Raw genomic sequence first — 26,543 nt, 5'->3', positions numbered from 1 at the left:
ATGAACATGCGTTTTTTCAAGAAAAATCTCTGAACATTTTGCCTTTTCTGAAGAAGAACTATCCAACGACGAATGAATACGTCTCTGCAAAAAATATTCGTAATCAGGAGTTATAAAACTCAAGCTTAACTGTTTTAAAAGAAGATTTGAAGAAGTGTACAACCAGCATCTTTTGTATTAATTAAGACAGGGAGTCTACTGCTCTTTATGCAGCAAAAAAAGTGCGATCAAAAGCAGTATTATTCTTCAAGAAAGCCTGTCAGAGTTTTTGTTTATTGTTGATCCAGCAAACTTTGATCCCAAGAATTTTAATGAGGTGGGAGAGTTAAAGGAAAACAATTGCGAAGCATACTTTCCTTCTGTGTTATCATCAAATACTCCTTCTTTAACAGAAGCTTTATCTTTTGGACAAGAGTATGTTTTGCATGCTAAGATGTACTCAGTAGCACCAACTGGTGTCCATTTCTTTACAGTAGGAAAAGTGCAAACAGTTCTTGACAAACAAGCTCTTTATAAAATCGATAACCTCAATTATGTTACGAAGCGACTGGCCAATGTCAATGATAGCTATGAATGCCCCCAATAACTCAAAGTTGCCAGAAACACAATCATTGCTTGCTATAAGCTAAGGCGCTAATATCTTTTTTTAGCTATCCCCCTTTTTTTTTGCACAAAATAAATTCATGTGTATCTTATAATTTATGAGTAGTATCTTTTATAACATTTGAAGTTATAATCATAGTTTTATGAGCGTTTTGCTTCGACCCTTTGACACACTTAAAACGAGTAAAAAGAAAAAAAGGTCTGTGATGACTTTTACTTTATATCTACTTTTAAATTTCGGGTACACAGGTTTTATCCACCCTCGACTTCAGATAGGGTACACTCTTCCCCAACCGTGCTTAATTTTTATAATTATACAATAAAAAAATTGTATCCTTTCAAGCAAATTGTTTATCTTTTTCTTTTTTGTTGTTGTTATTTGGGTGGAAAGTCTTTAGCCTAGAAGGTGTTGATACCAAGGGTGGGTGTGTACCCTATCTTCTATCTCGTCTTCACCAACTAAGGGATTTTTTTCAAAAGCAGAGTAAAACAGTTTCATAACGCCTGACCAAGGGTTACAGAATTATAGAATGAGGACGATCTTTCGGTTAAATTACATTCGGCGTTATTAAATAAGGAAGTTCACTTCACTTATGCCAAGAAAATGATGAGATGTTCAAACACTTTTTCAACAGAAGACTAGGCATGCTGATTATTATTTGCAATATATCACTCTTTGAGCCAAATCATTATTTACTTGCCAATGATGGCGTTAAAAACTTTTTGTTCAAGTCTATTCGGTTGAAAGTATGTACATTGAAGAGTCATAGAATATTAAAATCCTTTTCTTAGGAATTAAATAGCAATGTTACCTTTGATGAGTTGAAGACTGAGTAGAGTGGTGACATAGAAGCTGCAAGAACTTTGTGTTCAACCCACCCTTTGCCTTTGCTGGACAAATTGCCACTTTCTTTGTTGGAAAACTATGAGACCAACAAGATATTTTCAAAGCAAGTGTATACTTTATTACTACTTGTATGGTTTATAAAAGACTTTCTTTTGTCAAGAATTGTCAACTTGCTCAACAAAAAAAAAGCCTTCAGGTAATTGATGGGTTTTTTGAAAAGATGATTAAAATCAACGGTAGAGAACTGTCAATATCAGAATTCAAGGCAGGTAACAAAGCAGCAACACTTGCGGCACAAAAAGAGAAGTGTTTACGTTTGAACGCATAAGTCTTGAAGAATCTGCAGAACTCTGTTGCTGATGAAAAGAAAGTCGTTAGTTTCACTTAGGGCAGTATATCTGGTGAAATGTTTGTTTTGGAAGAGGATGAAGATGGCCTTCTACTTGCCAAGTCGCTATGTATGCTTTTTCTTCCTTGGGACATCCAACTGATAAATCAAGATTTCAAAAATGTCTAATGGCATTGTATGACTGGGAAGCTTTCTTGGTCAAGCAGAACGAGAGGCTGGAACTCTCTGTTCCCAACATCAGGAGTAGATCCCCGAGTTCGCTGAGGTGTGTTTATCACCAAAGCTTAGTAAATGATGCCTTTTTCTTTCGTTATTTCTTTTTTTTTCTTATTACAGTGCATTCTAAAAACGAGTGGCCTTACATGTACCTGTTCAAAAAAGAAGTAGATATATTGTAAAGTGCAGTTTGCTTTTGTATGGTGATTGAGGAAAGAAATAAATGAATGTTATCTTAGCATGAATAAGTTCATTCAATTTGTAACTTACTGTCTTTTATATGCGACTGTACAGTCAAAAAAACTCTCTTTTACCAAAGGTACTCAATTGTAACAAAAACTAGATATTATTATTTCTTAAGCAAACTGAAAGCGGAGTGGGATAAAACATTTTGAATATATCTCCAAGTGTATTTTCAAGTTTAGCATAACGAGTGAGGTACTTTAGGAGAATACGTGAGTGTTGATTGGCTAGATTATGTTCTCGCTTGAATGGCTCCGAAGCCTTTTTTTTTTCTTCTTTTTTTGTGTTAATCTCCAGGTTTTTGTTAACAATGAATACTTTTGATTCAAACAAGTCTTCTTTGGTCTTTGGAGAGGATTCCTTAGAGTCGAACCCTTTTGCAGACACACCTTCTCAGTCAACAAGTTTAGTTGAGTCTAATATACTTATTATTGATACTTCTCAAGAACGACTTGTAACAGAACCAGAACCAGAACCAACATCAACTACAGAAGTGACAGAACAGTTTAAAGAGATACAAGAAGAAACACAAGAAGAAGCGCAAGAAGAAGCGCAAGAAGAAGCGCAAGAAGAAGCGCAAGAAGAAGCGCAAGAAGATACCCAAGTAAGAGAAATAGGGAAACAGAGATAGACATCTGTAAAATAACTCTTTTTCTTTTTTGCATAGTCAGAATCTTTAAGGGTACCCGAAAGTGGGTCTCGGCCTTATTTCCAAGTTTCCATAGAGGATCCTCAAAAAGTAGGCGATGCTATTAATGCACATATTGTATATAAAGTCAGAACAAAGGTATATTAGAACTTGATTGGATACCATATTCACAAGCATAGACAAATTCGCCTTCATTTCGATCTTCAGAATTCATTGTAGCAAGAAGATACCGAGACTTTTTATGGCTTTATAATCAACTCACATTAGGCAATCCTGGTGTCATTGTACCACCTGTGCCTGAGAAGCATGCATTGGGTCGCTTTCAAGATGATTTTGTTGAATCAAGACGAATTGCTCTTGAAAGATGCCTACAAAAAATTGTAGCACATCCCATGTTGTATGGTGATCCTGATCTTAAAGTGTTTCTGGAGAGTGAATCATTTAATGCAGAGAAACGACAGAGAAGAGCAGAACCAGAGAATTCCAAAATGAGTTTTATGCGATCCTTTGGTGAAACACTGTCGAATGCAGCCACAAGTCCCTTTAGTAAGTTTGTTGAAGTAGACGAATGGTTCGAATCGAAAAAGAACCAGTTAGATGCCTTGGAAGCACAACTCAAGGGCTTATTAAAAAGTGTTGAGGGTGTTGTAAAGCAAAGAAAAGGTAAGGATAAATTACAACAGTGCATATCTTCTGATAATCTTAGAACTCGGATCAGCTACTTCAGAATTTGGTGAGAGCATGTTTCCTCTTGCTTCAGCGGAATTAAATCGAAATCTATCTACCCACTTGATTGTGTTGGGCAAGATTCAAAAGCAAATGAAAGAATTGCATGAACAACAGGCACAATATGACATTATCACACTAGAAAACACGATTGATGAATACATTCGAATCATTGGTTCTATTCGAGTAAGTTGTTAGATGATAGCACAACTGTATTTAACCTTTTGTTAGATTGCTTTTCATGCACGCGTCAAAGCATACCAGACATATCAACAAGCTGATTCTGAATTACAGAGAAAACTAGCATTTTTCGAGAAACTGAAAATGCAACAAAAAAACAAACCAGAAAAACTTGTTGGACATCAACAAGAAATCAATGAAATGAAAGGAAAAGTAGAAGAATTAGAACAGGAATTTCAAGATATCTCTAAATTGATCAAGAATGAACTCGACAGATTTGATAAGGAGAAAGTAGAGGACTTCCGTGATAGTGTCGAACAATTCCTTCGTAGTATGATTGAGCATCAAAAGCAGATCATTGCTTTATGGGAAACATATTTTGAACAGACAGAAGAACTCGAATAAATGCTCCGTTTTAATATGATTTACACAGCAAATGAGATCCCTTTTCGTTTCTCTCTCTCTCTTTTTTTCTTTTCTTTTTATTATTAGACTATGGTCAACCTTTCTTTATATTCAATCAAGGCTGTCATCTTGCTTGATGCAGAGGGCAATCGTGTCTTGGCCAAGTACTATGGCTCTGAGCAAACAACAGTAAAACAACAAAAGCAGTTTGAAAAGGGCTTATTTGACAAAACAAAGCGTGCTCAAGGCAGTAAGTAACAATACGAGATGAGTCTGTGTTGACTAACAAGGACAGGCGAGGTTATTTTGTACGATAACCAAGTTGTATTGTACCGTTCAAATATCGATATTTCCTTTTATGTGGTTGGTTCTATGGAAGAAAACGAGTTGATTTTGTTAAGCATGTTGAATGCTTTCTATGACGCTGTTTCTACTTTATTAAGGTACATCTAAACGCGTCTATACACGCTATTGATATTGATTAGATACCAAGTTGAAAAGCGCTCTATTATGGATAATTTGGATTTAGTCATTCTTTGTCTTGATGAAACAGTTGATGGAGGGTAAGTGTTTTTATTAGAGAGTGTACGTGTGGTATTAAATAAGACGGATTAGAATCATTTTAGAGACAGACTCAAATGCTATTGTCAGCCGAGTATCTAAACCTCGTATGGACATGGTCGATATTCCATTTGCTGAGCAAACCTTGATGCAGGCTTATCAAACAGCAAAGGATAGATTTGCTAATCAATTATTAAGATAATTCTCTTTTTTTATTTTTACTCCTTTGACTTCCTTTTTCATAAAATAAGCCGTAAAAACAACAAGAGAAAAGAAGTATCATAGAATCGTAAAGAAAATGCGTTTTTTGTTGTTGTTGTTGTTGACAGTTCGTACTAAGAGCAAGATAGGGGAAGGATGAAGAAGAAGGGGGGTAGCCATTTGAACGATGTTTTCTGGAAGCTCATTAAATAAACAAACATCCAAACAAGTGTGTTTTGCATAATGCTTGCATAGTATGGATATAAGCTTCAGAAAACGCCCAGTAAAAAAGTCACTGTATTTGTTGACCCTTTTTTATGTTTGAGTCCTATATACCCGCCTCTTTTGTGTGTGTGTATTTACACGCTGACCCCTTTTGCATTATGATTACTCCTTGTTTACCTTTTTTTTTTTTTTTTTCTCTCTCTTTCTCTTTCTTCATTATTCATGAAGTTGAAACACAATTTGAAAACAAGTTTACAAGATATAATGATTATGTCAAAATGAGAAAACCTGTTTTGATATTAAATAATGAACCTCATATGATTTTTGTATATAAAAAGACTATTTCAAAGTTATCCCTTTTTTCTTTTTCGAGAAGTTGTCCCCCTTAAATTGATCAAGACTATATAAACACACTTCGATTCTTTATTCTTTCATTTTATTTTCAACATGGATCACTTCACTGCCTATTCTCATTTTCAAATAGAGTTTGCTACTCCACCACCTTCTCATGCTCCTAACATCCTTTCAAGCAATACTCTTTCGGTGTCGCCTGTTGATTGTTCTTGTGCTAATTCACCTAATTGTAGTTTCTCGAGTCCATCAAGGTCATACAATCAGATGCTAGAATATCAAAGAGAGATTTTATCGCCTTTACCGGACTCCTGTTATGACTCCTGTCAGTCTAGTAATACAGGTGTCATCCCTTTATTAACGCCACCCACTTCGGAACCTTATTCGTATTATCAGCAAGAGCAAGATTTGGCTTACAAGTATTTCAATAATAGAAATTATTCATTGGATATGATGTACTGCTTAGAAGCATCACCTGCCCTTACAGAACCACCATGTTATCCCGGATGTCAACATCCATTTGTACAAGCCTATGGTTCTATGTTCTATGATCCTGCTTTTGACTCTGCTTCTTCCCCTCCCCCTCCTCCACCACAACATGTATACAGACACAACAATAAAAGACGATATACCAGTAGAAACAGTTTAGATTCTTTATCTACTACTTCTTCCTCATCAAGACAAAGTCAAGAAAAATCAATGCCAGGATCTCCTTCTCCATCTTCTGTTGCCTGTAGTTCTGTCACATCAAGCCAAGCCCCCAGAAGATACAAATGCACACTCTGCGTCAAAAGATTCACTCGTCCAAGTTCTTTGGCAACTCATATGCATAGCCATACAGGAGAAGTAAGTTTTTCTTTTCTTTTTTTTTATTCACATTCGCGTATTGATAATTATTTTTTTTTCTTAGAAACCTTATAAATGTGTGGTTGAAGGATGTGGAAGACGATTCTCGGTAGTTAGCAACTTACGTCGTCACTCCAAAATCCATACAGCAGCAGTAACAACAACCAATAGTAAATAATAGTTAAAGTTTTATACAATGGTGTTGCTCCTATTTTAATTCTCTCTCCCCCCTTTACAAGTCCCCCCCCCCCCACTTTTTTTTTTCGGAAACTCTAGTAATTTGGTAAAGTCCAAAGAACCAGACCCGAATGTAATTAATATCATATGTATATTTCATAAAGCATAAAAGAAAGAGCCACTTATTTTACTATCTGTAATTTTTGTTTATCAACTCCTGCATACGAATAAATGTCATTAACGATAAAATTAAACACTTTCTTAAGAAGGGGGGGGAGAGGGACAACGTATATTTGTAATTTGACAGAAAAGAAAGTAAGGGATTGTTTTAAAGAATAGAATTCTATTGCAGACAACAAGCTTGCCACGTTATTTTTAGAGCAAAACTCTACATTAAGTATATAGTAGCTTCACGATTAAAATATAGACTGCACTCTCAACTTCAGAAAAAAAAACTATCACAAATAAGGCATAATGATATTCTCCTGCATGGCATGTACAAAGATGGACGTCGAATGTTGTTTGTTTTTGTTTTATCTGTCTTCTAAATAGAAGACTACACATGAGAGATTAGATAAAATTGAATGCAGCACTTTCTTTAAATAACACAATAGTGTTCAAAATCAAAGCTATAAAATGAAAAAGAAAAAATACTTTTCTTTAAATCTACTGCCTTGCTTGCAGATAACTTTGATCAGAATCAATAGATGCATAACATGGATTTATTTAAACATTGTATTATATCCGAGTATGATGTCTCAAGTTCATTTAACTGCCTATTCAGGGACATGCACAAACAACTGCAAGGTGAATGAGGGTACGACCCATAAATCCAGTACTCATTGGCTTGTTTTGCTAGTCTCCTCGGATCAATCGTACGAGTATTGAAAACAGGGGACACATACAAACAAGAAGCCAAATACATGAACCAAAGAGTGTACCATGTAAACTTAAGAGAAGTGTTTCTGCATAGCCTTACTATTCATTGCTATATCGTGTTATTGTTTGACCAGTGTATACTAGCACTCTAACTCAAATCAGTAACGACGAAAATAAATAGCAATTTATAAAATCTAAATTGAGCGTAGTTTTTCTCTCGTTTTTGTGTGTTTAGAGAAAGATGCATACTTAAACCTGGATCTAGTCATACTGAATTTGGTAATACAGGATTCATTCATTTTTTAACCATAATCGTGGTTTCGCTTCAGCAAAATTCATGAAAGAGACTCCTTAACTAAACAACGGTCACAAACCAATGTTAAATGTTTAATTCATCTTTGGCTTTTTACTGAGAATGTCTTATGGGCATCCTTTTATATGTATATAACGAACGTCGTTTTGTGTACGAAATGACTTTGAAGCAGTATTGTTAATAAGATCAAAAAGAAAGCAAATGAAGCAGCATAAAAGAGAGTGTATAGCTATGACCTCTTTCACTCTGTGCACAGCATCTGAATAGTAAGCAACACAATTATTTATTACAACGTAAATACCCTTTTTTGTATACTGATTTCATACTCTTTACAGTGGTGTCTTACTTTTTTTTTACTTATTTTTTTATTTCTGCTTGGTATTAGGCAAAGGAAGTCTCTTAATTATTCTTCTATATTATTTTGTCTGAGTAGGCTCACCTAACATGTATGGAAAAGACAAAGATGTGCATAATCGTTAAACTAAAATTACTAGCCAAAGAATTGGTAAATCAATCTACATGGATGGTCAAGGGGTCTCTTTTCTCAAGACAAAATGCCATTAAATCATACAGATGACATGTATCTTTATTAAAGCGAAAGCCGAGTATTTAATAAAGAGTTTTGGATACATGGTAATATATGGTAAACTATTCCATATTTAATACGTGTCCTAAAGGTTATTTATATCATGAAGTTGAAATGATTTCCTATTGCTTTCTTTGACTTGAGCAAATCAAGTATCTTTTTGTTGAAAAAGTTTATGTGAATAATGAACTTGATAGTGTATTACTTATTCATGTAACAGGGACACGGCAAATGCATGCTTCAAAAATGAAGAAGACAACAATTTCTACACATCTTTGTCTTTTTCTTAGGCATATAAAGGTGCCATAAAGTCTGCTTATATACACATGAAAGCTCCAACTACCTAACATACAGGGCACCTTTGGGGCTGATATGTACCAAAAAAAGCGACTTGTAAAAAATGGCCAAAATATGCCTTTTGACCAAAGGGTACCACTCACGGAAAATGCTAATTTTGACAGCTTTGATTTTCTTTTTGACGTTACAAGACGGGAAATAGAGATATTAACAAGCTTAAATATCCAAAGTGAGCATCAAAAGCTCTGGTTTTTGGTACGTGTACTTGCATGCTAACTGTAATACGACAATGATGAGATATGGATGAAAAACCTCATAAACATTTTTATCGATTCTCTCAATATTTTAGCAGCAAAATTGTTGTGTTATCTACATCAATAGACTCAAAAAGTAACCATCCACAACTTTTGTCACTATACTAAGGCAAAATAACTGTATTTTTATACAGTTCTCAACAAAAAGCTCGATTTTTTTTTTAATGATTTTATTTGCCGCACGTATTAGTGGTCTGGAGAGGGACCCACTAAAAGAGGTGCTCAACAATTATTTATTATAAGAAATCAAAAAGAAAAAAAAGAGCAGCTATTGCGAGAAAAGACCTCTCAAGATGAAAGGTCATTTTCAGCAGCTATACGCTTAATTTGATAGCGAGTGCTGTGAAGAACAGAGAGATAATGGAATGGTTGGTTCTGCATGGTATGGGTCCAATGGGCCTTCCAGATTTCAGAGAGACCGATCAAGGTTACCATGGCTACTGAAAGAGGACAGTTGGTTTGAGACCGAATCCGAGAAAAATTGAAAGATGCAAGTGCATCAGAGACTAGATCCAGAGAGGTGCCTGGCCATAGAAATTCCCTGATCAAGGCATCCCAGAACGGAAATTTTTGGGGGCAACGAAAGAAGAAATGATACACAGTCTCCTGATCACCACACAAAATGCAGGCAGCAGTAGGGAAGCGAGCAGGAAAAACCTTGGATAGAAGTAAGCGAGTGGGAATCTTGTGAGTCAGAAATCGATACATCACATTTCTCTGCAATGTTGTGATAGGTATGCACCAAAAGTACTTCCAAGCAGCAGAAGAAACTTCTTGCCGGGCAATGATATCAGACAAGGCAGCTTGTGTGATGACCTTACGGAAAGTATAGCCACCATTTTTTAGGGCAATGAAATTTTCATTGTCAAAAGGCAGTTTCAACATACGCACAAAAGAAAAGAAACCAAGAGATCGCTGGATTGCAGGAATATGCACAGGATTGTATAAGTCTAATGAAGTACGAACAAGGCATTGACCAAAAAATGGTTCCAGTTGACAATGACTTTGATTCACTGCTTGAAGATATTTTCTGACACTACGACGGATATCCAGGGGAAAGGAAGAAACTGGTATTGGTGCCAAATAGTGAACCTGTGGATGGTACTCATATAGATAGGAAACGGCGAGTCCATTTGAGCATTGCTTTCAAACCTGTATTCAAAGTTCATTGTACACTGTGATCAATACGAAAGAGTCTCTTTTGAGTAGATATTGGCCAGTGAAAGAACACTTTTCTATACCATTTGATGCGCAAAATACAGACAAGTAACTTATATTATAGTACTTGATTCTCTTGAGTTGAAAAAGAACAACTTTGGGCATGACAAACAATGAATGTCATGCAGGAAGAAATCTTTTTAATGAGGTTGATATACTTACTCAAGAGAACAAATTATTTGTCAAGACCGTCTACCATTGATCCATTCAATTATTCCAGACACTCTGTAAATCCTTGCATTGAATGACCTTTACTATTGAAGCGTATGCGAATCTTCTTGAGGTGGCCTATTTGAAAGCACAATGGGTTAAACTCTAGCAACAACAGTCACTGTGACTTTTGAGGTTATAAAAAATTAGAATCTCCGTACTAACAACCAGGTTCGTCTTGTCACCTACAACCCCCAGCTTACTCTATCTTTTTGAGTCATGTCAAGCAGCATTTTACAAGCACTTCGCCAGAATGGCGTCTCCTTAAGCAGCAAGTTTCAACCTATGGCTCGTACTATGACAACCAGCGTCACCACAGTTCCCAACAACGAAGTCGTTAGTCAATTAGTAAACACACTCATGCGTGATGGTAAAAAAGCAAGAGCACAACGCTTGATTTTTGATAGTATGAAGCACCTTTCCAAAAAAGTCGGTCCTGAATCCGATCCTTATAACGTTTTGTATGAAGCTATTGAGACTGCTTCACCTTTATTGAAATTGTCTTCTACAAAAAAGGGCTCTAAAGTTGTGCATGTGCCTACAGCCTTAAGAGATCGTCAACGTCGCCGTCGTGCTATTGTTTGGATGTTGGATGCTTCTAAAAAGCGTGGAGAAAAGACATTTGAAGAAAGATTTGCCTCAGAAGTGTATGATGTCTCTCAGGGTGTAAGCACAGTTTTACAAAAGAAACAACAGGTTCACAAACAAGCATTGGCTAACCGTGCTAATGCTCAAGTCTCTTACAACACTCAGCGATAGACCAACTCTTTTTTATTCTCTTGTACCATTCACATTTTTTATATAATAAAATTCCTTTTCATGTAAATACAGTGATCATCAGCAGGGTCATACAGAACTCTGAGAATAAGGTACCCAATATGATCTATCTGCTGTCTATTCAGCTGATATCGACTGTGATAGTATAAATAGGCGACCACTTTTCTTGCTTTTCAGAAAAATATCATCAAAACTTTATATAAAATGCAAACTCATAACGGCTGTTGCGGGTAAGTAAACTTATGACTAAAAATGTGTATATTCAATGTTTACTAGTAACTGTGGTACCAAGTGCACTTGCACCTCTTGTAGCTGTAAGAAGTAAATCTCTCTGGTTACACTCTAAGGAATCTTTTCTTTGTCTTCAATTTATTATTTCAGTTGGGCTAATCCAGTCTTTCTTCTTATATGAATCCCTTTAAATTTGATATAAACCAATAAAGACATGCCTATCATGTTTAACAAAGCTAAAAGTACACATACATAGCCAATCGATAGCTTGGCCCCCATAATAGGCGATACAAAACTAAGAATAGCAGACATAGTTAATCGAAAAAAGTTGCAGCAGCCTGTTACAGATGCTCCTTTTCCAGGCACTGCATCTACTAGATAGGCAGAACCTGTCGTATATACTGAGATATGTAAATATGTAATCAAACTCATATGCATTTACATCTACCTTGACTCATGCCAAAGCATAAAATGCTGAAGCCTATAATAGCAGGCCACACTGTAAAATTAGCTATAATACTCCATCCAAAAAGCAGTATCCCTAATGGAATGAAAATAAAACCGCCCGGCCTAAAGTCAAAGGTTACTTAAAAAAAGAGTCATTTTTTCTTTACCATGTATTCAATGTAAATCTATCTTCTGCTTTAGATACGCCGCCTCTTTTTCGACTGGTTCTTGCCAACAAATAATCAGACAATCGACCAGAAACAATGGACCCCAACACATTTCCGATACCAGCACCAAGGAAACTTAAACCTATATCACATGAATGTCCAATTTTTATCAGCCAATGTTTACCTGTTTGCCAAGAATCAAACCCGTATTGGTTATAATAAATATCAGGTATCAAAGTCTCGAGTGTGAACATGCTTCCAAAGCAAAACCCAATTTCAATAGCAACAAAAGCAACAAAGACATACTTTATCAAGACAAAGCTTTTGAATGGATTAAACCTAGTCGGTGGTGGTTGCTTATTGCCCGATTGGCTCTTGACTTGTTCAACCAAGGTGATTGAAGATCGAACAGAAATTGAGCCTTGATCCCATTTATGGTCTAGACGATAGGTCTCTGGAAAAAACAGAAAGAAGAATAAAAACAAAAATATACCATAACCTGTACAGAGCCAGAATACACTTCGCCAACCTGTGCCTGAGGTAATACCACCACCGACAATAGGGCCTATAGAGACAATGAATCATTACGATTTCACTATTTGCTTACCAATCAATGGACCCAAGAACTGTCCCACAAACAGGAAACTAAAGGCTGAACCTCGTTCTTTTATCTCCCAACAATCAGCAACGGTACCTGCACCCACAGACATGGTCACTAGATTAAATGACTTGTTTAGCCAAAATTGGCATGATCATATATACTTTACCTGAAGTACCAATTGACTGAAAACATCGAAATGCAACCAACAGCCAAATATTTTGAATCAGTGCACACCCAATAGACGCACCAATAAATACAAGCAAACCAATCAAGTAAAGAGATCTTCACGACACATAAGCTATTTTTAAAATGTCATGTCTACCCTACCTTCGAATGTGATAATAATCTGAAATAGAGGCCCAAAATATAGGCTAACGAATAGATAAGGCATGATTTCCTGTTGAATTATCTTACCCCAATACCACCAAATAAGATAAAGAGCGATGACACTAGTGTAATACCAATCTCAGGCGCATTCAATTCAGTTTTGATATCTGGAATACCCGGGTACTACATAAACAGTCAAGTTAATTTCAAAGGTATAGAATACATTCCATTTTTTACATAAACAGTAGAGCAAAACCCATTGAGTGAAGCACCAAATGCTAAACATGTCAGTATCACTCTTTTTTTCGGAGGTGAAAGTTTTCTTGGATCGCTTATCACTTTTTGTTTGATAATTAGCCTTTTTTTTATGCAATCATATGTTGTAAGTGATTTATCTGTATTAGGAATGATAGGAAGAGGGGGAGAAGAAATCCCTGATTCTTCTGCTGATATGTCATCTTGTGTTTTTTCTCGGTAATTAGGATTATGTTTATGAGGGGAAGAGGGATATATCATGACAAGAGAAAGAGGTTGATAATAACAATATGCAAATCCTTTTTTTTTATAGATGACTTATTTAAAAGTCGTATTTATATAAACTGAGCTCATTGCGTGTCTATCGTTGGAATAACATAATGTATGCAATAGTCAGTCTACATTTAATAGATATACAGACGCATATAAGCATATTGACACCAGGAAACATGCTCAAGCAAAACAAAAGTACATACATGTACATAGTAAGGACAGAATTTTTTATTTCATAGTAAATCATAAGTAAATTCCTATAGATAAAAAAAAAGGAAGAATCTTTTTTTAAGCAACCACAACGCAGTTGCATGCATTCATATGTGATATAATAAAATGATATTGTAAATGAGAGAGAGAGAGAGAGAAAAAAAAGAGAGCCTATGACATACATATATATAGATATAGATAGATCAACAACGTATAACTTATATGCTTGGTTCGCTCGCAAACGAAGAAGCACGACCTCTTGTTTGCTTTGTCGTACGAATATTGCTCTTTGAAATCTGAGCCAATTCCATGATCCTATCCAAAGCTGCTTCATTCAAAAAGGTACCTTCATTAGCTGCTTTTCTCAATACGTTTGTCAGCTGTCTCATCTGCAAACTAGCGGCTGCAGTTTCTTCTGTTCGCTTCTTCAACACTTGATTCTGTGCTTCGGTCGTTTCCTCCAATTTCTTTTTGGAATCAAGCGCAACAACCAGTCTTCTTTTCAATTGCTGAACTTCCCTTTCGTACGTGATAGCTGCATCACGTGCCTTGTCCATCTCTGTTTTGAGCGTACGGTTCAATTGCTTCTTATCTAACTTGAGTGACTCAATTTCTGATTTCAAGCGTTGCATAGCAGATTCCGCTTTGCTACGTGCCGTCTGAACGGCTTTAGTAGCTTCTTGGTTTTTCTTCTTCAACTCTTGATTTTCTACCATCAAGCGCTTCACTTTCACTTCAAACTGAAAGCGAACTTCTTGTGCTTCTCTGTTTTCACGCAAACCACCCATTACACTCTGAGGTCGAGCGGTGGTGGTGTTAAGAGTAGAAGTCACTGTAGTGGTCGTGTTACTATGTCCCTTTTTAAGAGCAGTATCACGTTGCTTTTGGATCTCGACAAGGTGTTCTTTGAGTTCATTCAGACGTTCTTCATAATTAACACGCATTTGAGCAAATTGATCTTCAGAGCGTTCAAGTTGACCCACCAATTCCCGTTTGACAAGTAAGTCAGCTTGGATTTGGTGTAGCATCTTGAGGAGATTCTTGCCTTGTCGTTTCAATTTAGTGTTGCTTGTGCTTGGCTTGGGCCTATTACTGTGACTTTCGGATGAGTTACCCAGTACAACAGAGTCCACACGTGAAGTCGTAATTGAGCTATCCGTATCGTCCCACATAGAATCCAATGAGATGGACTTTCGCTTTGTAGAACCGCCGCTCACAGATTGAGCTTTGGGTGCATCTGACCAAGAAGGAACAGCCTATGTATGAAATAATAATGAGCATCATCATTATCACATTTAAGATAAGCTTACCAGAGCTTCTAATTCGTCATCTTCAAATGAATTGGGTTCAGCAAGCGGACCAGCTGAAGGGGAAGCCATAGATAAGAACTGATGATTGGAAAAGGTATCTTCCATTTCAGTCTTGTCTTCCAATTCAGTCTTTTCTTCCATTACTGGAGCATGTGATAAATGTAATACTGTTTCATCTGTTGACTGTGACCAAATAATATAATTTGCATATGCGCTAAGTAAGATTTAGAATCAAAGTAATCCCCCAACACAACACAAATCTTGGTATAAATCTTTTTTTTCTCTCTTTCACCCTTTCTGCCTGTATTACCTCTTCCATGTATTCTTTACGTAACAAGTCAATAAGGTGATCTACGTGTTGGCTCTTCTTCTTTTTCAAAAGAGAAGAAGAAGAAGTTCTCATACGTTGAATAACAGGTCTTTTCTTTCGACTAGAAGAAATAGAAGTCATCATGGAATGGCGTGAGCGAAGATACCTGTCTTCCTCTTCTTCAGTACAGAATGAATTGAGTTTGCTACGCGTTTCAGCAACCTCAAGTCTCAGAGTCTGGATTTGCTGAGCATACTGTTGAATCAAAGGATGTGATTCAGAAGGTCTTTCCTGCGTCAATTGAAGCAACAAGGTATCGCGTGCACTTGTGGTCTCGGCCAGTTCTTGGGAGAGTTGAATAGAATAAGATTTCATTTGTTCCATTTCTTGCCTGATCATTCTGATTTCTTCTTCAACCAATTGGTTGTTCTGAAGATGTTCTATTTGAAGTTTGAGTTGCTTGATTTGAGCATGAAGTGATTGAGATGCTTTAGGCAATGGTTTGTTTAGTCCGTCCACAAATTCAAGTGTCTGGAGCGCTGTGTCTACAGGACTAATGCATGCCAGCAAGAGTTTGTTTTGACTCTTGAACAACTGATTCCATGGGCTTTGATTAAATAAATCTAGATCCTTGTGCTGTTCTTTTTATGTTAGTCTACAATGAAATAAAATACAACATATTACTTTCTCAGCGAGATCTACAAAACAAAACTTGGACACAGTCTCTGATTGCTTTAATGTGACTGTAAACAGACGATGGCATTTCTTGGGTAGCTTTCTTTTGCTCAATAAACTAAACAACAACAAAAAAGTCAGTAAAGAAATAGACTTGATATCATTTTACCGTAATAAATCATGAGTAGAATAGACTCTTTTTTGTCGAGCATCTTGAATGTCTAGTATCGTAACTAGTTCGGGATAGACCAACAGATCATGAATTTCATCATTCAATGAGACAAAAGACACATAGACTTCACAATCATCCGTGATTTGCTGGAAAAGTGATCGTGTAAATCGAGGCAAAATGCCTAAAACATATCTTAGACTAAACAAAATATATGTATATATATATGTCGACTGCCTGAAATTACCTTCTTCAGAAGGGTCCAGTTCCGATTTAGAACTAGTACCTAAACTATAGGTTTTTCCAGCGCCTGTTTGTCTAACATGTTCATGAGTCATATAGACACAACTTTCTCTTCAGTTACCCATAAGCAAAAATGACTCCATTTTCACTAACAAAAGAAAAAAGCTTAATTGACAAGTCAGGTACGGTCCAATTTACCCTTTCATGAAACAATCAAACAAGGGTTTTATGCTATAGTCATAAACGTCTTTTTGAACAGAAGAGGGAGGATATACTGCATCAAAAGTAAACGTTCTTTGGTTCAAGATGACCTGCTGTTCCTTAAATACAATATTGCTCATCTCTTCATTCTCTCGTAAGGGCCTGGCCCTAAGTACCACTCTATAAGCCGTATTTAATACTTTAGACTCTATAGATTGTTTATCTACCTGACAGAATCAAAAGTCATGAATGGTCACGCGTAATAAAAGAAGAGGAAAGAAAGAAAGAAAAAGGGGGGAGGGAGTATCAAAAGAGTAATTGGTTCATTTTGTTAGTGTTATAAATGTATGACAAAGGCCTGGATTTAACACAAAAACAGAAATCAGCTTTGGGGGGATTGAAATAGGGATCGGGGCATTCTGTCGCTTTGACCACACAATCCCATTTATAGTTATATAAAAAAAATGGCATATAAAAAGCCTGCTTTTCTATTTATTTATCTCTTTCTTTCTCTTATCAATATGAACTCTGACACTCGCCGAAACTCATTTTCTACATTTATGAAAAACTTGCTCTTGCTTGTATCGCCCTCCAACCAAACGAATGAAGAAGGATTAGAAAGAAAATTATCAACTACTTCAGAGAACAGTAGTCCTTTTCAGGATCTGTATTTTTCGTTTCCTGCATTTGAAGAACCAGAAGAATCTACATCAACCTACAGCAGTCAATCCTCTTCTTCTTATGCTATGGCAAGAGACTCAAGCCGTATTATGTTTTAGATATATCCATTCATTCAATTGTACTATATTATTATTATTATTATTATTATCATCATCATCATTTAATTTTAAACCCTCATTGTATATTATTCTCTTTCTCTCTTTCTCTCTTTCTCTCTTTCTCTCTCTCTACAAAATTAAACTTTTTTTGTAATGCTATGAACATAAGCAGTTACATTTTATCCAAATTTGGCTGACATGAGCCATTATGATTGGCAAGCTGATGTTCATGATGACCTCACGTATACGTTGGTTGGGAATCGCTTTATATAGGCAAGGGCACAAAAGATGATGTAAGAAGAATTCCTGCATATGACAACAGTGTACCAATCAAAGTACTCGGAATGCTCAACCAGAAAAGTTGAATCTGGAATACGTGCAAAATTGCCTGTCCTTTTTTGTGTACACAAAGAAAATTTTTTTTTTGATTCTTTTGATAATTATCAAACACAGCTGATAAATGAACGAATTAGACTTTCAGTTTCTCACGATGATCTTTTTCTTGTCCTACTAGTCAAATAAATTTCTTTTTCTTTTTCTTTGATTATTTAATGGAAGGTAATAAATTTCATGACCCGGAGACACCGCCTCCCCTTGATTTAGGAGCCATTCATCCTGTATTCAGTCGACATTTATCGGATCAAGAAACAGCTGTCAATGACGAAGGAAAAATAGAAGATTTAGATACTGGTGCTGCTCTCCAAGGACCTAGTCATACTGACCAAGCACTTCATTTGGTTGATGCTGTTACCCGAGAAAATGTACGTAGAAGACCTAGTAAGGCCGGTATTCTATCCAACCTGCTGAAACTCGATATTTTTGAAGAAAAAAGTCACCCACGACAACAGCAACAACAGCAGCAGGCAAGTAGTTCTCGGCCCACTCGACCTATTCATCAATTACGATCCATTGTTTCAAGTCGGGCACTTTTACAGAGCATGACAGCTTCTTCTTCATTTCAATCATCTACTCGTAATAGTGTCTATAATGAAGAAAACACAGTTCATAGTATGGCTGAACTTGGTATGTTGAAAAATGACGCACCAGCAGTAGCAGCACATCGAATGGCTATTGCATCAGAAATTGCAGATATTCTTCATCGTCAAGAAGTGATTATCAAAATGGGAAAATGTCTTGTAAGAACAGGTGCTCCATCTCACAGAATTGTAAGTCTTGGTTTGTAAGGATAGTATATTTATAGGGTTTTTTTAGGAAGCAGCCATGGAAAAGGTCAGTAAACGTTTAGAAATCGATGGGAGTTATGCTGTCTTGCCTGGGTTGATTGTGGTTACATTTGGAGATGTTGAAACACATACCTCGGAAACTCATTTGATTCGATGTTCTCGATCGTTGGATATCAACAAACTCGAAAGATCAAATTTGATTGCACACAAACTCGCAAAAGGACAACTGGATTTAAATGAAGCCTCTACTTTGTTAGACAATATTATTCATGAACCCCCCACGTGGAGCCCTCTTATGCTTATTCTTGGTTACATTGGATCCTCTGCTTTTGTTGCACCGTTGTTCTTCAATGGTTCTTGGACGGATTGCTGGGTTAGTGCTATTTTTGGTCTTTGTGGTAAAGTATTACGATGGCCTGATTTTGTCGTAACACTTGTTTAGTTGGTGTTTTGACTTATATTTCCGAAAAGATGCCTATGTTTGGTAATGTGTTTGAAATGGCTATTACGATCCCTATTGCTATTATTACACTTGCATTGCATCCCTATGTTTGTTTTGCTGCAATTGCCTTGTCTGCTGTAAGTATGTTCCTATCCTAGCCATAGTTTCTTATCATCTGTAGATTGTGATTGCACTTCCTGGTTACTCTTTAACGTGCTCTGTCATGGAACTTGCTGCTAAAAACCTTGTTAGTGGTACAGTTCATTTGGTATATGCTTTGATGTATGTCTTGTTCCTTGCTTTTGGTATTGGTTATGGATGTTCTGTTTGGCGACTTGCTTATCCAGAATTTGATATCAACGTATTGGGTACATGCGAAGATGGCATCGATCCTTACTGGACATTTTTGTTATTACCTCTTGCTATTATAGCTATTGGTATTGTATACGGTGCTAGTTATAGACAATGGCCTATGATGATTGCTGATAGTGCTATTGCTTATGCTGTTTACTATTTTGTGTCCAAATATGTGGGATCAACCAATGTGATTGCACCGAGTGCTGGTGCATTTGCTCTTGGTATAGCAGGCAATGTGTATGCTCGAGTCACAAAAAGACAAGCATTTGCACCCTTGATGAGTGGCACACTTATTCTAGTGCCTGGAAGTTTAGGTGTTCGAGGTGCTGTTCATTTGTTTGATGGGTCTAACAATGGCAGTGGAAGTGAATTTGTGTTTCAAATTCTTGGTATTGCCCTGTCTATCACGCTAGGTTTGTTCTTGGCCAATCTTGTTGTTTATCCTACAGGCAAGAAAAGATCTGTCTTCTTGGGCTTTTAATTCTTTCTATTATACCCCTTTCCCTTCCTTTCTTTATTTAGACTATTTAGACTATTCTCTTTAGATACCATTTCTATTTTATGCAATGCAAAGAAACTTCGATCCTGTTGCACACACACACACACATATATATATATATATATATTTAACATGACTTGTATCAAAATAAACCAAAATTATTCCTATTTTTTTTAAAAATCTTTTCTTATCTTGTGATGTTTTAGATTCCACATGTCTTCAAGTCAACAAGAAAGTGAAAGCAAAAGAAAAAGACTGACACAAGCTTGTGAGTTGTGCCGCAGAAAAAAAGTAATCGTGTTCCGCAGTAACATGGAGATTAACATTCGACTCTAGATCAAGTGCGATGGTGGCAAACCTAACTGTAGTAATTGCACTCGACTTAACGTTTCTTGTACTTACAGTACAAACAACAAGAAACGAGGCCCTCGTCAGGGATACATTGAAATGTTAGAACAAAGGTTAGCTAAAATGGAAAAGATATTGTTGTCAGCAGAGAGCATAAAATCACAAACAGAGTGCCCCGAAGAAGAGCATGAAGAAGAGGAAGAATATCCTCTCTTGGTAGACACTCATTTGCCCAACCATCAAAGCAGTGATAACAGACCAACCGTTGGTAGTAAACGCTCAAGTGAAGAAATGCATGAAATAGCTACATCGCCTATTTCTTATTCAAGCAGGTCTTCTAGCTTTTCATCACCCAATTCACACATGATGGCCCATACCCAACACTCCAATGCCATTAAAAGGGATTGTGATTTATTACCCTCAGACAACATTATTGAACATTGCATTGATCTCTTTTTTCAGTACTTGTATTGTACTATGCCTATTTTTGATCAAGAGACCTTGAGAAATGAAATCAGGGAAAAGAAACGCTCTGAATTCTTTATTTTGTCTTTTTTGGCTGCTACTGCAAGGTATAGGTGGTAGATTATATGAGCTATCTATTGATTATTACTATTATTATTTTTTAGGTTTTCTGATCACCCAGAGGTTGCCGAAAATCCCCCATGGCATGCTGGGGAAAAATACGCCGAAAAAGCGCGATCGCTAATTATAAAAAATGTAGATGAGCCATCTATCAGTAATATAGAGGCACTTTTATTATTATGCGTGCATGAATATGGGTGTGGTAGAGGACCTAGGTAATCATGATAAACAAGAAACCATAGTAACCTTGATTTAGGAGCTGGATGTATGGTGGCATGGTGATGCGTATGGCTATGGAAATAGGTCTTCATGAAGACATGGAGGAAGAAGAAGTAAACAGTGGTGGTGAAGCAAACAAGACGTGGTCACAGGAATACCGTCGACGATTATTTTGGGTTATTTTTACGGTTGATAAGTAAGCTGTTTGAGGGTATGCTTGTGTCTTATTGACTTGATGATAGAATATCAAGTGCTGCTACTGGGAAACCACCTAGTTTGCTGGACACCTATTGTACTGCTTTTTTGCCTTCTTCAGACAGTTTTAAATCAAATCAATATTATGCAGAAACATTAGATGGATCCCGCTATATCATGAACAATATCAATGGATTTCGTGATAGTCAATTGTTGAACGCAAACTCACTTTTTCCTGATATGGGACAAGACGATTTGACTGATTTGTCAAGACGTGGGTCTTTAAGCACATTTGCTTATTTTGTACGAGTGATTGATCTGCTTGGAAAAGTGACATCCTATCTCAATTTTAAGGGAAAACAGGCCAAAGAACTCCTGCCTCCTTCTCATCCAGGATCAGAATTTCAACAGTTGGATAAGGCCCTTGATGATTGGTATGAAAAATTACCAATGCATCTCAAGAATTCGCCTGCCAATTTCGAGTTGTACAAAGATACAAACCAGACAAATGAAAGTCGTACTTTTATTATGGTAAGTCCAGTATGATAGAATCTATCTCGACTGACCATGGACAAGATGCATATTGCTCATAACACATTGATTGTTTTACTCCATCGTCCTTCTTTAGTTGTGGCTGATACGCTGGATTCTGATCTGGTTCAGTCAGAAATCAAGCAATTTGTGACCAAGAGTGTTGAAAAATGTATGGCAGCAGTGGACAATGTCACTGTCTTGCTAAAAGAAATTGGAAACTGCAGGGAATTGATGCCGCCTTTTCTTACTTATTTTGCCTATACAGTAGCCACAGTGATTGTGAGTTCTTCATTCTCGCCTCGCAAAGAAGAAGCACAGAAAGCAAAGCAAGCCCTTGGTATCTATTTTCAACTTTTATTGGCAAGTGATCCTGTTGAAAGAATAGAGTAGCTAACTTTGCTTTTTAGAGTGCTCGAGGATTATGGGCAATGGCTGATAAACTGTATTTCATGATTCGTGATCTTTATGCTATCCATAGTAATGTATTAAGACGTCGAACATCTATGGATACTTCAAGTAAATTATCACCATCTTCTGCTCCACTTACACAGCCCTTGTTCTCACAGCCATCTTCATTTGCTCAACCACCATTAGACCAACAGTTACAGATGCCAAGCACTACGCTTGCTGACTGGACCCAACCCTATTATCTCAACGCTCTCTCTAACCCATTAACCAATACTTCTGATCAAGACACAACTTCAAGTGTATTCCAAATTCCACAAGGTTATAATGAACCCTTTGGTTTTTCTCCCATCTCTTATGGTAAAAGTAACGACAATAACCATCATGGCCTTTAATCTCTCTCTTTTTTTCTCTCTCTCTCTCTCTCTATTTACATAATAAATTGCCACATGTGTAACAGTAAACAAACTGTGCCCCATTTAAGTCATTGGCCTCACGGGCATTGGAGGCACAGAACCATCATCGCCATCATGACAATGTAATTTTTGAACTTGGCGTCGAGTAGATCGTCTCTGAAGTAAAGAAGAAGAAGCTTGCTTCTTTTTCTTTTTCGTTGGTTTCTTTATCTTTCCATCGACATAATCAATGACTGTAACAAACAAGGATTCATCACTACTTGAACTACTTTCGTCGTCTTCTGTCAAGATATTCAATGTGTTGCTAGTACTGTTCATTCTGTTCTGAAGCGTTGATAGTTCACTACACCAGCGCCCACTCAACGTGTGTTTCTGCATCATTTGCCACAGAATGCGCTGACAACAGCGTTGATAATGAACGCCTTCCTGAGTCTGTTTGATTTGATCGTATACTTGTGTGCTCACGAATAAAGTAGAAAGCGGCTGAGAGATTCGATACCGTTCTTGAATACGAGGCATGTCTCCCACAAGTATGTTTTTACGCTGTGTATAAGCTATTTGATCACTCACATCGTGTTGTTGATTGATGACAAGAACAACTCTGTTCCACCAAGAAGGTTGTTTTGTCAGCTTGTCAGCGTGTGTGTTGAGCTCCATGGCTTTTGTGAGAGCATCTAATAAGGGATACACAGTATCACTTGTATGTTCATCAGTCTAATTTGATTCGATAGGCTTATTGACTTACATGGATTCAACAGAGACAATGACCAAGATGGTTGTCACGCCTAAGCGTTGACCTAGGCTCAATAAATAATTTCGAGACACTGGGTTTTCTTTACCCAGACATGTATAATGTGACAATGTAACAAGTGAATTGTTTTGATCGATATGCCATGGTATTGTTCGTTCATATTCTTCTTTAGGCTACATAGAATTAGGTAAGCTTTTTTTTGTTAATGACTAGAATGATTCATACAGCAAAAGGTGCATGATCTACTTGATTGAATAATAACTTGATGACATCTGCTTGACTTTGTCCTGCCTAGTCAAGAATTAGAACATATATATATATATATATGGATAGTGTATAATAAACCTATACCATGGCAAAAGTTGGTACAACATAATGGTGCTTTGTGACATGTGTCTTTTGAATAAAAGAGAGTGGTTTGCAAGGCACAAAGCAACCTGTAGGTTCTATAATAGAATGATGAGGTAATGAAGTATGAAAATAAGATGGTTCAGGTGTGTGTGCAGATTGAGGAGACTGTGTAGGCTCAGACATTAGTTCGCTATATCTCAAAGATGGTGTGCGTGATGATAATGGCGATGTTGCTGCGGTAGAGCATCGAGTGTCTATTGAAGAAACGGTCGAATTTCTTGAGAGAGATGAACCAGTTGAACTAATTGAATCTCTGTATCGAAGAGTGACAGGTGAATGAAATGGTTGAGTTATATGTTCTTTTTCTGGCTGACTAATTCGAAGTTGAAAGGTTGGATCATTATATGATATCTATTGGTTTTTATAAGAGAATGATGTTATAAACCATAATTACTTGTTGCGATAATGGGTCTTGAAGGCTTATTCTTTCGAAATCATTTTGCCATGTAGCGTTGTTTGTCATAGTTAAAAAATAGAAAGAGTAGAAAGAAAAAAGGAAAAGTAATGTATACAAGAAAAATATACTTTTCTTGAGCAATGTAGCACAACTTCCCCAAAAATGAATCTTGTTACAAAACATTCAACTCTTCTAGCTTGATAGTGAAAAAAAAAAACATACATATAATAACTTAGCCTGCAATGAAATGGTCTGTATTTGTAGGTACACATTAGCATTGTTCTATCTTATAGTGTACATGACATGCTTAGTTTGACTTTGAGGTTGTCAAATGAAGTTTTGCAGAAAACGTATTATATCTTATTGTCGTACGACTTTTTTTTTTCAAAGCCTTGTAATACCTTATTTTTTTTCCTTTTTTCTTTTCATAAAGTGTTCTAATGTTGACATTCGATGCACTCATCACACAATTAAAAGGTTGCATATAAACTAAATGTATCATGTCTAAACAACATATTGATAGGAAATCCCATCAATTGGGCATTGTTAGCAGTATGTTGCCTGACTTGTATATTGAATGCTTAATGAATCCTTTCTTACTAGATACTCGCCTATATCTTGCAGTATTTCGCTGTATCTACAAAACCACACAATATTCCACCAAAGCATCCCGAGACCATTGTGTTCAGGAACTATACGCCAGTTGAGCTATTGCCTTATAACGGTAAAGACAACCCACGTATTCTGATAGGCGTCAATGGATCAGTCTATGATGTTTCTCAGGGCAGCAATTTTTATGGTCCAGGTAACCACTGCATTTGGTTTATACTCCATGACTAACGAACAGGTGGGCCTTATGCTAACTTTGCTGGCCATGATGCATCTCGAGGACTAGCAAAAAACTCATTTGATGCTGACATGATGGTAGATCCAGATGGACCCATAGATAAATTAGAAGATTTGGCAGAAGATGATTGGGAATCATTAAGGGAATGGGTAAGAAACAGCAAACACAAAACAGAGTTAACAGATGCTATAGGAAAGCTTGTTTGCAAGAAAATATTTACTGGTTGGAAAACTAGTAGAGAATCACAAATAATAAATAATAGTGTGGGTATTAAATAGCACCTTCTTTCACTTGTACTTTAAACCAATCTACAGTCTCTTGTAGTCCTTGTTTGACTGAGAAACCAGGTTCCCATCCCAAGTATTTCTTGGCTCGGGAAATATCAGGTTTACGCTTCTTGGGATCATCCAGAGCAGCAGGCAAGATCTTGATGTCCACATTATCAGGCGATAAGGGTGGTTGCAAAACCATCTCTCGAATCATGTCTGCAAAGTTACGAATGGTATATTCTTCAGGATTACCCAAATTAACAGGCTCGCTGTAGTTCTTGTTCATTAAGAGAATCAGACCATCTACTAAATCATGGATGTACTGAAATGATCTGGTTTGTTCACCATCACCATAGAGTGTCAGGGATTCACCTTTAATAGCCTGCATAATAAAATTGCTGACTACTCTGCCATCTGCTGGTGACATACGAGGACCAAACGTACTATCATCACATGAGTCATTTGAGCTTTATTGAGTTTCTGACTTACTTGAAAATACGTGCTACTCGTACATCAACATCATTTTGTCTCATGTAGGCATAAGTGAGTGTTTCTGCAATACGTTTACCCTCATCATAACAAGCTCTTGGACCAATTGGATTGACATGGCCCCAATAAGTCTCCTTTTGAGGATGTTCTTCTGGATCACCATAGACCTCTAATAAAAACATGAATACATCTTGTGTATTATTTGAAACAAACCTGATGTAGAAGTAAGCAAGAAACGAGCTTTGGTTCGCTTAGCAAGACCCAACATATTGATTGTACCCATTACACTTGTCTTGACGGTCTTTGTTGGATTATATTGATAATGAGGAGGTGAAGCAGGGCAGGCCAAATGGTATATCTGCGACACTTCAATCATAAAGGGGTCTACTACGTCGTGACGTACAAGTTCAAAGTGAGGATGACCAATCCAGTGCTGTACATTACGCTTTGATCCAGTAAAGAAGTTGTCAAGGACAATGACTTCGTGTCCCATCCACATGAGACGGTCTACAAGGTGAGAACCTACAAAACCAGCACCTCCTGTTACCAAAATACGCTTACGCTCTGAGGGTCTAAGTTGCCTCACAGGAGGGAAGGAAGTAATGGACTTGTAAACAACCACACCTTTGTCTTCGTCTATTTCACGATCCTGTTGTTCTTGAGGCAAATACAGATCACGCAAATAGTCTAGTCCTACGTCTGAACCAACAGTCGTATGGCCTACTGCTGTAACAAGCTCTTTGGAAGTCATGATAAATATTAAAAAAAAGGAAAAAAGGGAAATTAAATTTTCTGTGTAATGACTTCATCTTGTTTATTTAAAG

The 26,543-nt window shown here is 36.9% G+C and overlaps 15 protein-coding genes across 15 annotated transcripts; 9 read left to right on the top strand and 6 right to left on the bottom strand.

Annotated features, from left to right (window-relative positions):
• The first annotated feature begins 2,542 nt into the window (after positions 1-2,542).
• Positions 2,543-4,241, top strand: B0P05DRAFT_565912 (Vps5 C terminal like-domain-containing protein). The gene is made up of 5 exons (XM_051580999.1): positions 2,543-2,862; positions 2,926-3,045; positions 3,087-3,570; positions 3,614-3,819; positions 3,865-4,241. Exons 1-5 carry the CDS (start codon positions 2,569-2,571, stop codon positions 4,216-4,218), a joined length of 1,458 nt encoding a protein of 485 aa, XP_051429232.1. The 5' UTR covers positions 2,543-2,568; the 3' UTR covers positions 4,219-4,241.
• Positions 4,242-4,260: 19 nt separating this feature from the next.
• B0P05DRAFT_362251 (AP complex, mu/sigma subunit) lies at positions 4,261-4,865 on the top strand. The gene is made up of 2 exons (XM_051573623.1): positions 4,261-4,468; positions 4,514-4,865. Exons 1-2 carry the CDS (start codon positions 4,309-4,311, stop codon positions 4,669-4,671), a joined length of 318 nt encoding a protein of 105 aa, XP_051429231.1. The 5' UTR covers positions 4,261-4,308; the 3' UTR covers positions 4,672-4,865.
• On the top strand, positions 4,629-5,020 carry B0P05DRAFT_362255 (uncharacterized protein). Its single transcript, XM_051573624.1, has 3 exons — positions 4,629-4,661; positions 4,704-4,781; positions 4,845-5,020. The coding sequence occupies exons 2-3, from the start codon at positions 4,763-4,765 to the stop codon at positions 4,979-4,981; spliced, it is 156 nt and encodes a 51-aa protein (XP_051429230.1). The 5' UTR covers positions 4,629-4,661; positions 4,704-4,762; the 3' UTR covers positions 4,982-5,020.
• A 632-nt stretch (positions 5,021-5,652) lies between these two features.
• On the top strand, positions 5,653-6,580 carry B0P05DRAFT_592622 (uncharacterized protein; the record flags this gene model as incomplete). Its single annotated transcript, XM_051583010.1, has 2 exons — positions 5,653-6,402; positions 6,467-6,580. 2 exons carry the CDS (start codon positions 5,653-5,655, stop codon positions 6,578-6,580), a joined length of 864 nt encoding a protein of 287 aa, XP_051429229.1.
• Positions 6,581-10,289: 3,709 nt separating this feature from the next.
• B0P05DRAFT_565897 (30S ribosomal protein S7p/S5e) lies at positions 10,290-11,259 on the top strand. Its single transcript, XM_051580998.1, has 3 exons — positions 10,290-10,523; positions 10,559-10,561; positions 10,588-11,259. Exon 3 carries the CDS (start codon positions 10,616-10,618, stop codon positions 11,153-11,155), a length of 540 nt encoding a protein of 179 aa, XP_051429228.1. The 5' UTR covers positions 10,290-10,523; positions 10,559-10,561; positions 10,588-10,615; the 3' UTR covers positions 11,156-11,259.
• A 102-nt stretch (positions 11,260-11,361) lies between these two features.
• B0P05DRAFT_362045 (uncharacterized protein) lies at positions 11,362-11,928 on the bottom strand. Its single transcript, XM_051573622.1, has one exon. It carries the CDS (start codon positions 11,840-11,842, stop codon positions 11,546-11,548), a length of 297 nt encoding a protein of 98 aa, XP_051429227.1. The 5' UTR covers positions 11,843-11,928; the 3' UTR covers positions 11,362-11,545.
• On the bottom strand, positions 11,646-13,848 carry B0P05DRAFT_565888 (major facilitator superfamily domain-containing protein). Its single transcript, XM_051580997.1, has 9 exons — positions 13,738-13,848; positions 13,184-13,686; positions 13,034-13,129; positions 12,947-12,990; positions 12,786-12,901; positions 12,626-12,733; positions 12,203-12,583; positions 12,019-12,160; positions 11,646-11,974 (listed from the first exon to the last, which is right to left on the bottom strand). Exons 2-9 carry the CDS (start codon positions 13,460-13,462, stop codon positions 11,833-11,835), a joined length of 1,308 nt encoding a protein of 435 aa, XP_051429226.1. The 5' UTR covers positions 13,463-13,686; positions 13,738-13,848; the 3' UTR covers positions 11,646-11,832.
• A 54-nt stretch (positions 13,849-13,902) lies between these two features.
• On the bottom strand, positions 13,903-15,688 carry B0P05DRAFT_582329 (uncharacterized protein; the record flags this gene model as incomplete). Its single annotated transcript, XM_051582171.1, has 3 exons — positions 13,903-14,940; positions 14,995-15,177; positions 15,305-15,688. The coding sequence occupies 3 exons, from the start codon at positions 15,686-15,688 to the stop codon at positions 13,903-13,905; spliced, it is 1,605 nt and encodes a 534-aa protein (XP_051429225.1).
• Positions 15,689-15,815: 127 nt separating this feature from the next.
• Positions 15,816-16,909, bottom strand: B0P05DRAFT_362039 (P-loop containing nucleoside triphosphate hydrolase protein). Its single transcript, XM_051573621.1, has 7 exons — positions 16,820-16,909; positions 16,590-16,772; positions 16,513-16,539; positions 16,396-16,466; positions 16,149-16,332; positions 15,989-16,097; positions 15,816-15,945 (listed from the first exon to the last, which is right to left on the bottom strand). Exons 1-7 carry the CDS (start codon positions 16,837-16,839, stop codon positions 15,928-15,930), a joined length of 612 nt encoding a protein of 203 aa, XP_051429224.1. The 5' UTR covers positions 16,840-16,909; the 3' UTR covers positions 15,816-15,927.
• A 992-nt stretch (positions 16,910-17,901) lies between these two features.
• Positions 17,902-20,011, top strand: B0P05DRAFT_565869 (uncharacterized protein). The gene is made up of 4 exons (XM_051580996.1): positions 17,902-18,537; positions 18,584-18,953; positions 18,998-19,134; positions 19,179-20,011. Exons 1-4 carry the CDS (start codon positions 17,923-17,925, stop codon positions 19,833-19,835), a joined length of 1,779 nt encoding a protein of 592 aa, XP_051429223.1. The 5' UTR covers positions 17,902-17,922; the 3' UTR covers positions 19,836-20,011.
• An 88-nt stretch (positions 20,012-20,099) lies between these two features.
• Positions 20,100-20,330, top strand: B0P05DRAFT_434107 (uncharacterized protein; the record flags this gene model as incomplete). Its single annotated transcript, XM_051573698.1, has 2 exons — positions 20,100-20,144; positions 20,190-20,330. Coding segments are annotated over 2 exons (186 nt in total), but the record flags the coding sequence as incomplete, so codon positions are not given.
• A 731-nt stretch (positions 20,331-21,061) lies between these two features.
• Positions 21,062-22,534, top strand: B0P05DRAFT_481599 (uncharacterized protein; the record flags this gene model as incomplete). Its single annotated transcript, XM_051575188.1, has 4 exons — positions 21,062-21,201; positions 21,248-21,731; positions 21,777-22,106; positions 22,142-22,534. The coding sequence occupies 4 exons, from the start codon at positions 21,062-21,064 to the stop codon at positions 22,532-22,534; spliced, it is 1,347 nt and encodes a 448-aa protein (XP_051429221.1).
• Positions 22,535-22,738: 204 nt separating this feature from the next.
• B0P05DRAFT_459512 (uncharacterized protein) lies at positions 22,739-23,690 on the bottom strand (the record flags this gene model as incomplete). Its single annotated transcript, XM_051573991.1, has 4 exons — positions 22,739-23,269; positions 23,318-23,479; positions 23,532-23,597; positions 23,658-23,690. Coding segments are annotated over 4 exons (792 nt in total), but the record flags the coding sequence as incomplete, so codon positions are not given.
• A 1,078-nt stretch (positions 23,691-24,768) lies between these two features.
• B0P05DRAFT_481547 (putative sterol-binding protein) lies at positions 24,769-25,213 on the top strand (the record flags this gene model as incomplete). The annotated part of the gene is made up of 3 exons (XM_051575185.1): positions 24,769-24,919; positions 24,962-25,110; positions 25,154-25,213. Coding segments are annotated over 3 exons (360 nt in total), but the record flags the coding sequence as incomplete, so codon positions are not given.
• An 18-nt stretch (positions 25,214-25,231) lies between these two features.
• B0P05DRAFT_481585 (uncharacterized protein) lies at positions 25,232-26,470 on the bottom strand (the record flags this gene model as incomplete). The annotated part of the gene is made up of 3 exons (XM_051575187.1): positions 25,232-25,673; positions 25,720-25,888; positions 25,933-26,470. 3 exons carry the CDS (start codon positions 26,468-26,470, stop codon positions 25,232-25,234), a joined length of 1,149 nt encoding a protein of 382 aa, XP_051429218.1.
• Positions 26,471-26,543: the final 73 nt, after the last annotated feature.

Source organism: Gilbertella persicaria, assembly GCF_025201335.1.
Source record: "Gilbertella persicaria strain CBS 190.32 chromosome Unknown B0P05scaffold_83, whole genome shotgun sequence".
In the NCBI taxonomy this organism is placed as follows: Eukaryota; Fungi; Mucoromycota; class Mucoromycetes; order Mucorales; family Choanephoraceae; genus Gilbertella; species Gilbertella persicaria.
This window is presented reverse-complemented; position numbering and strand designations above follow the sequence as displayed.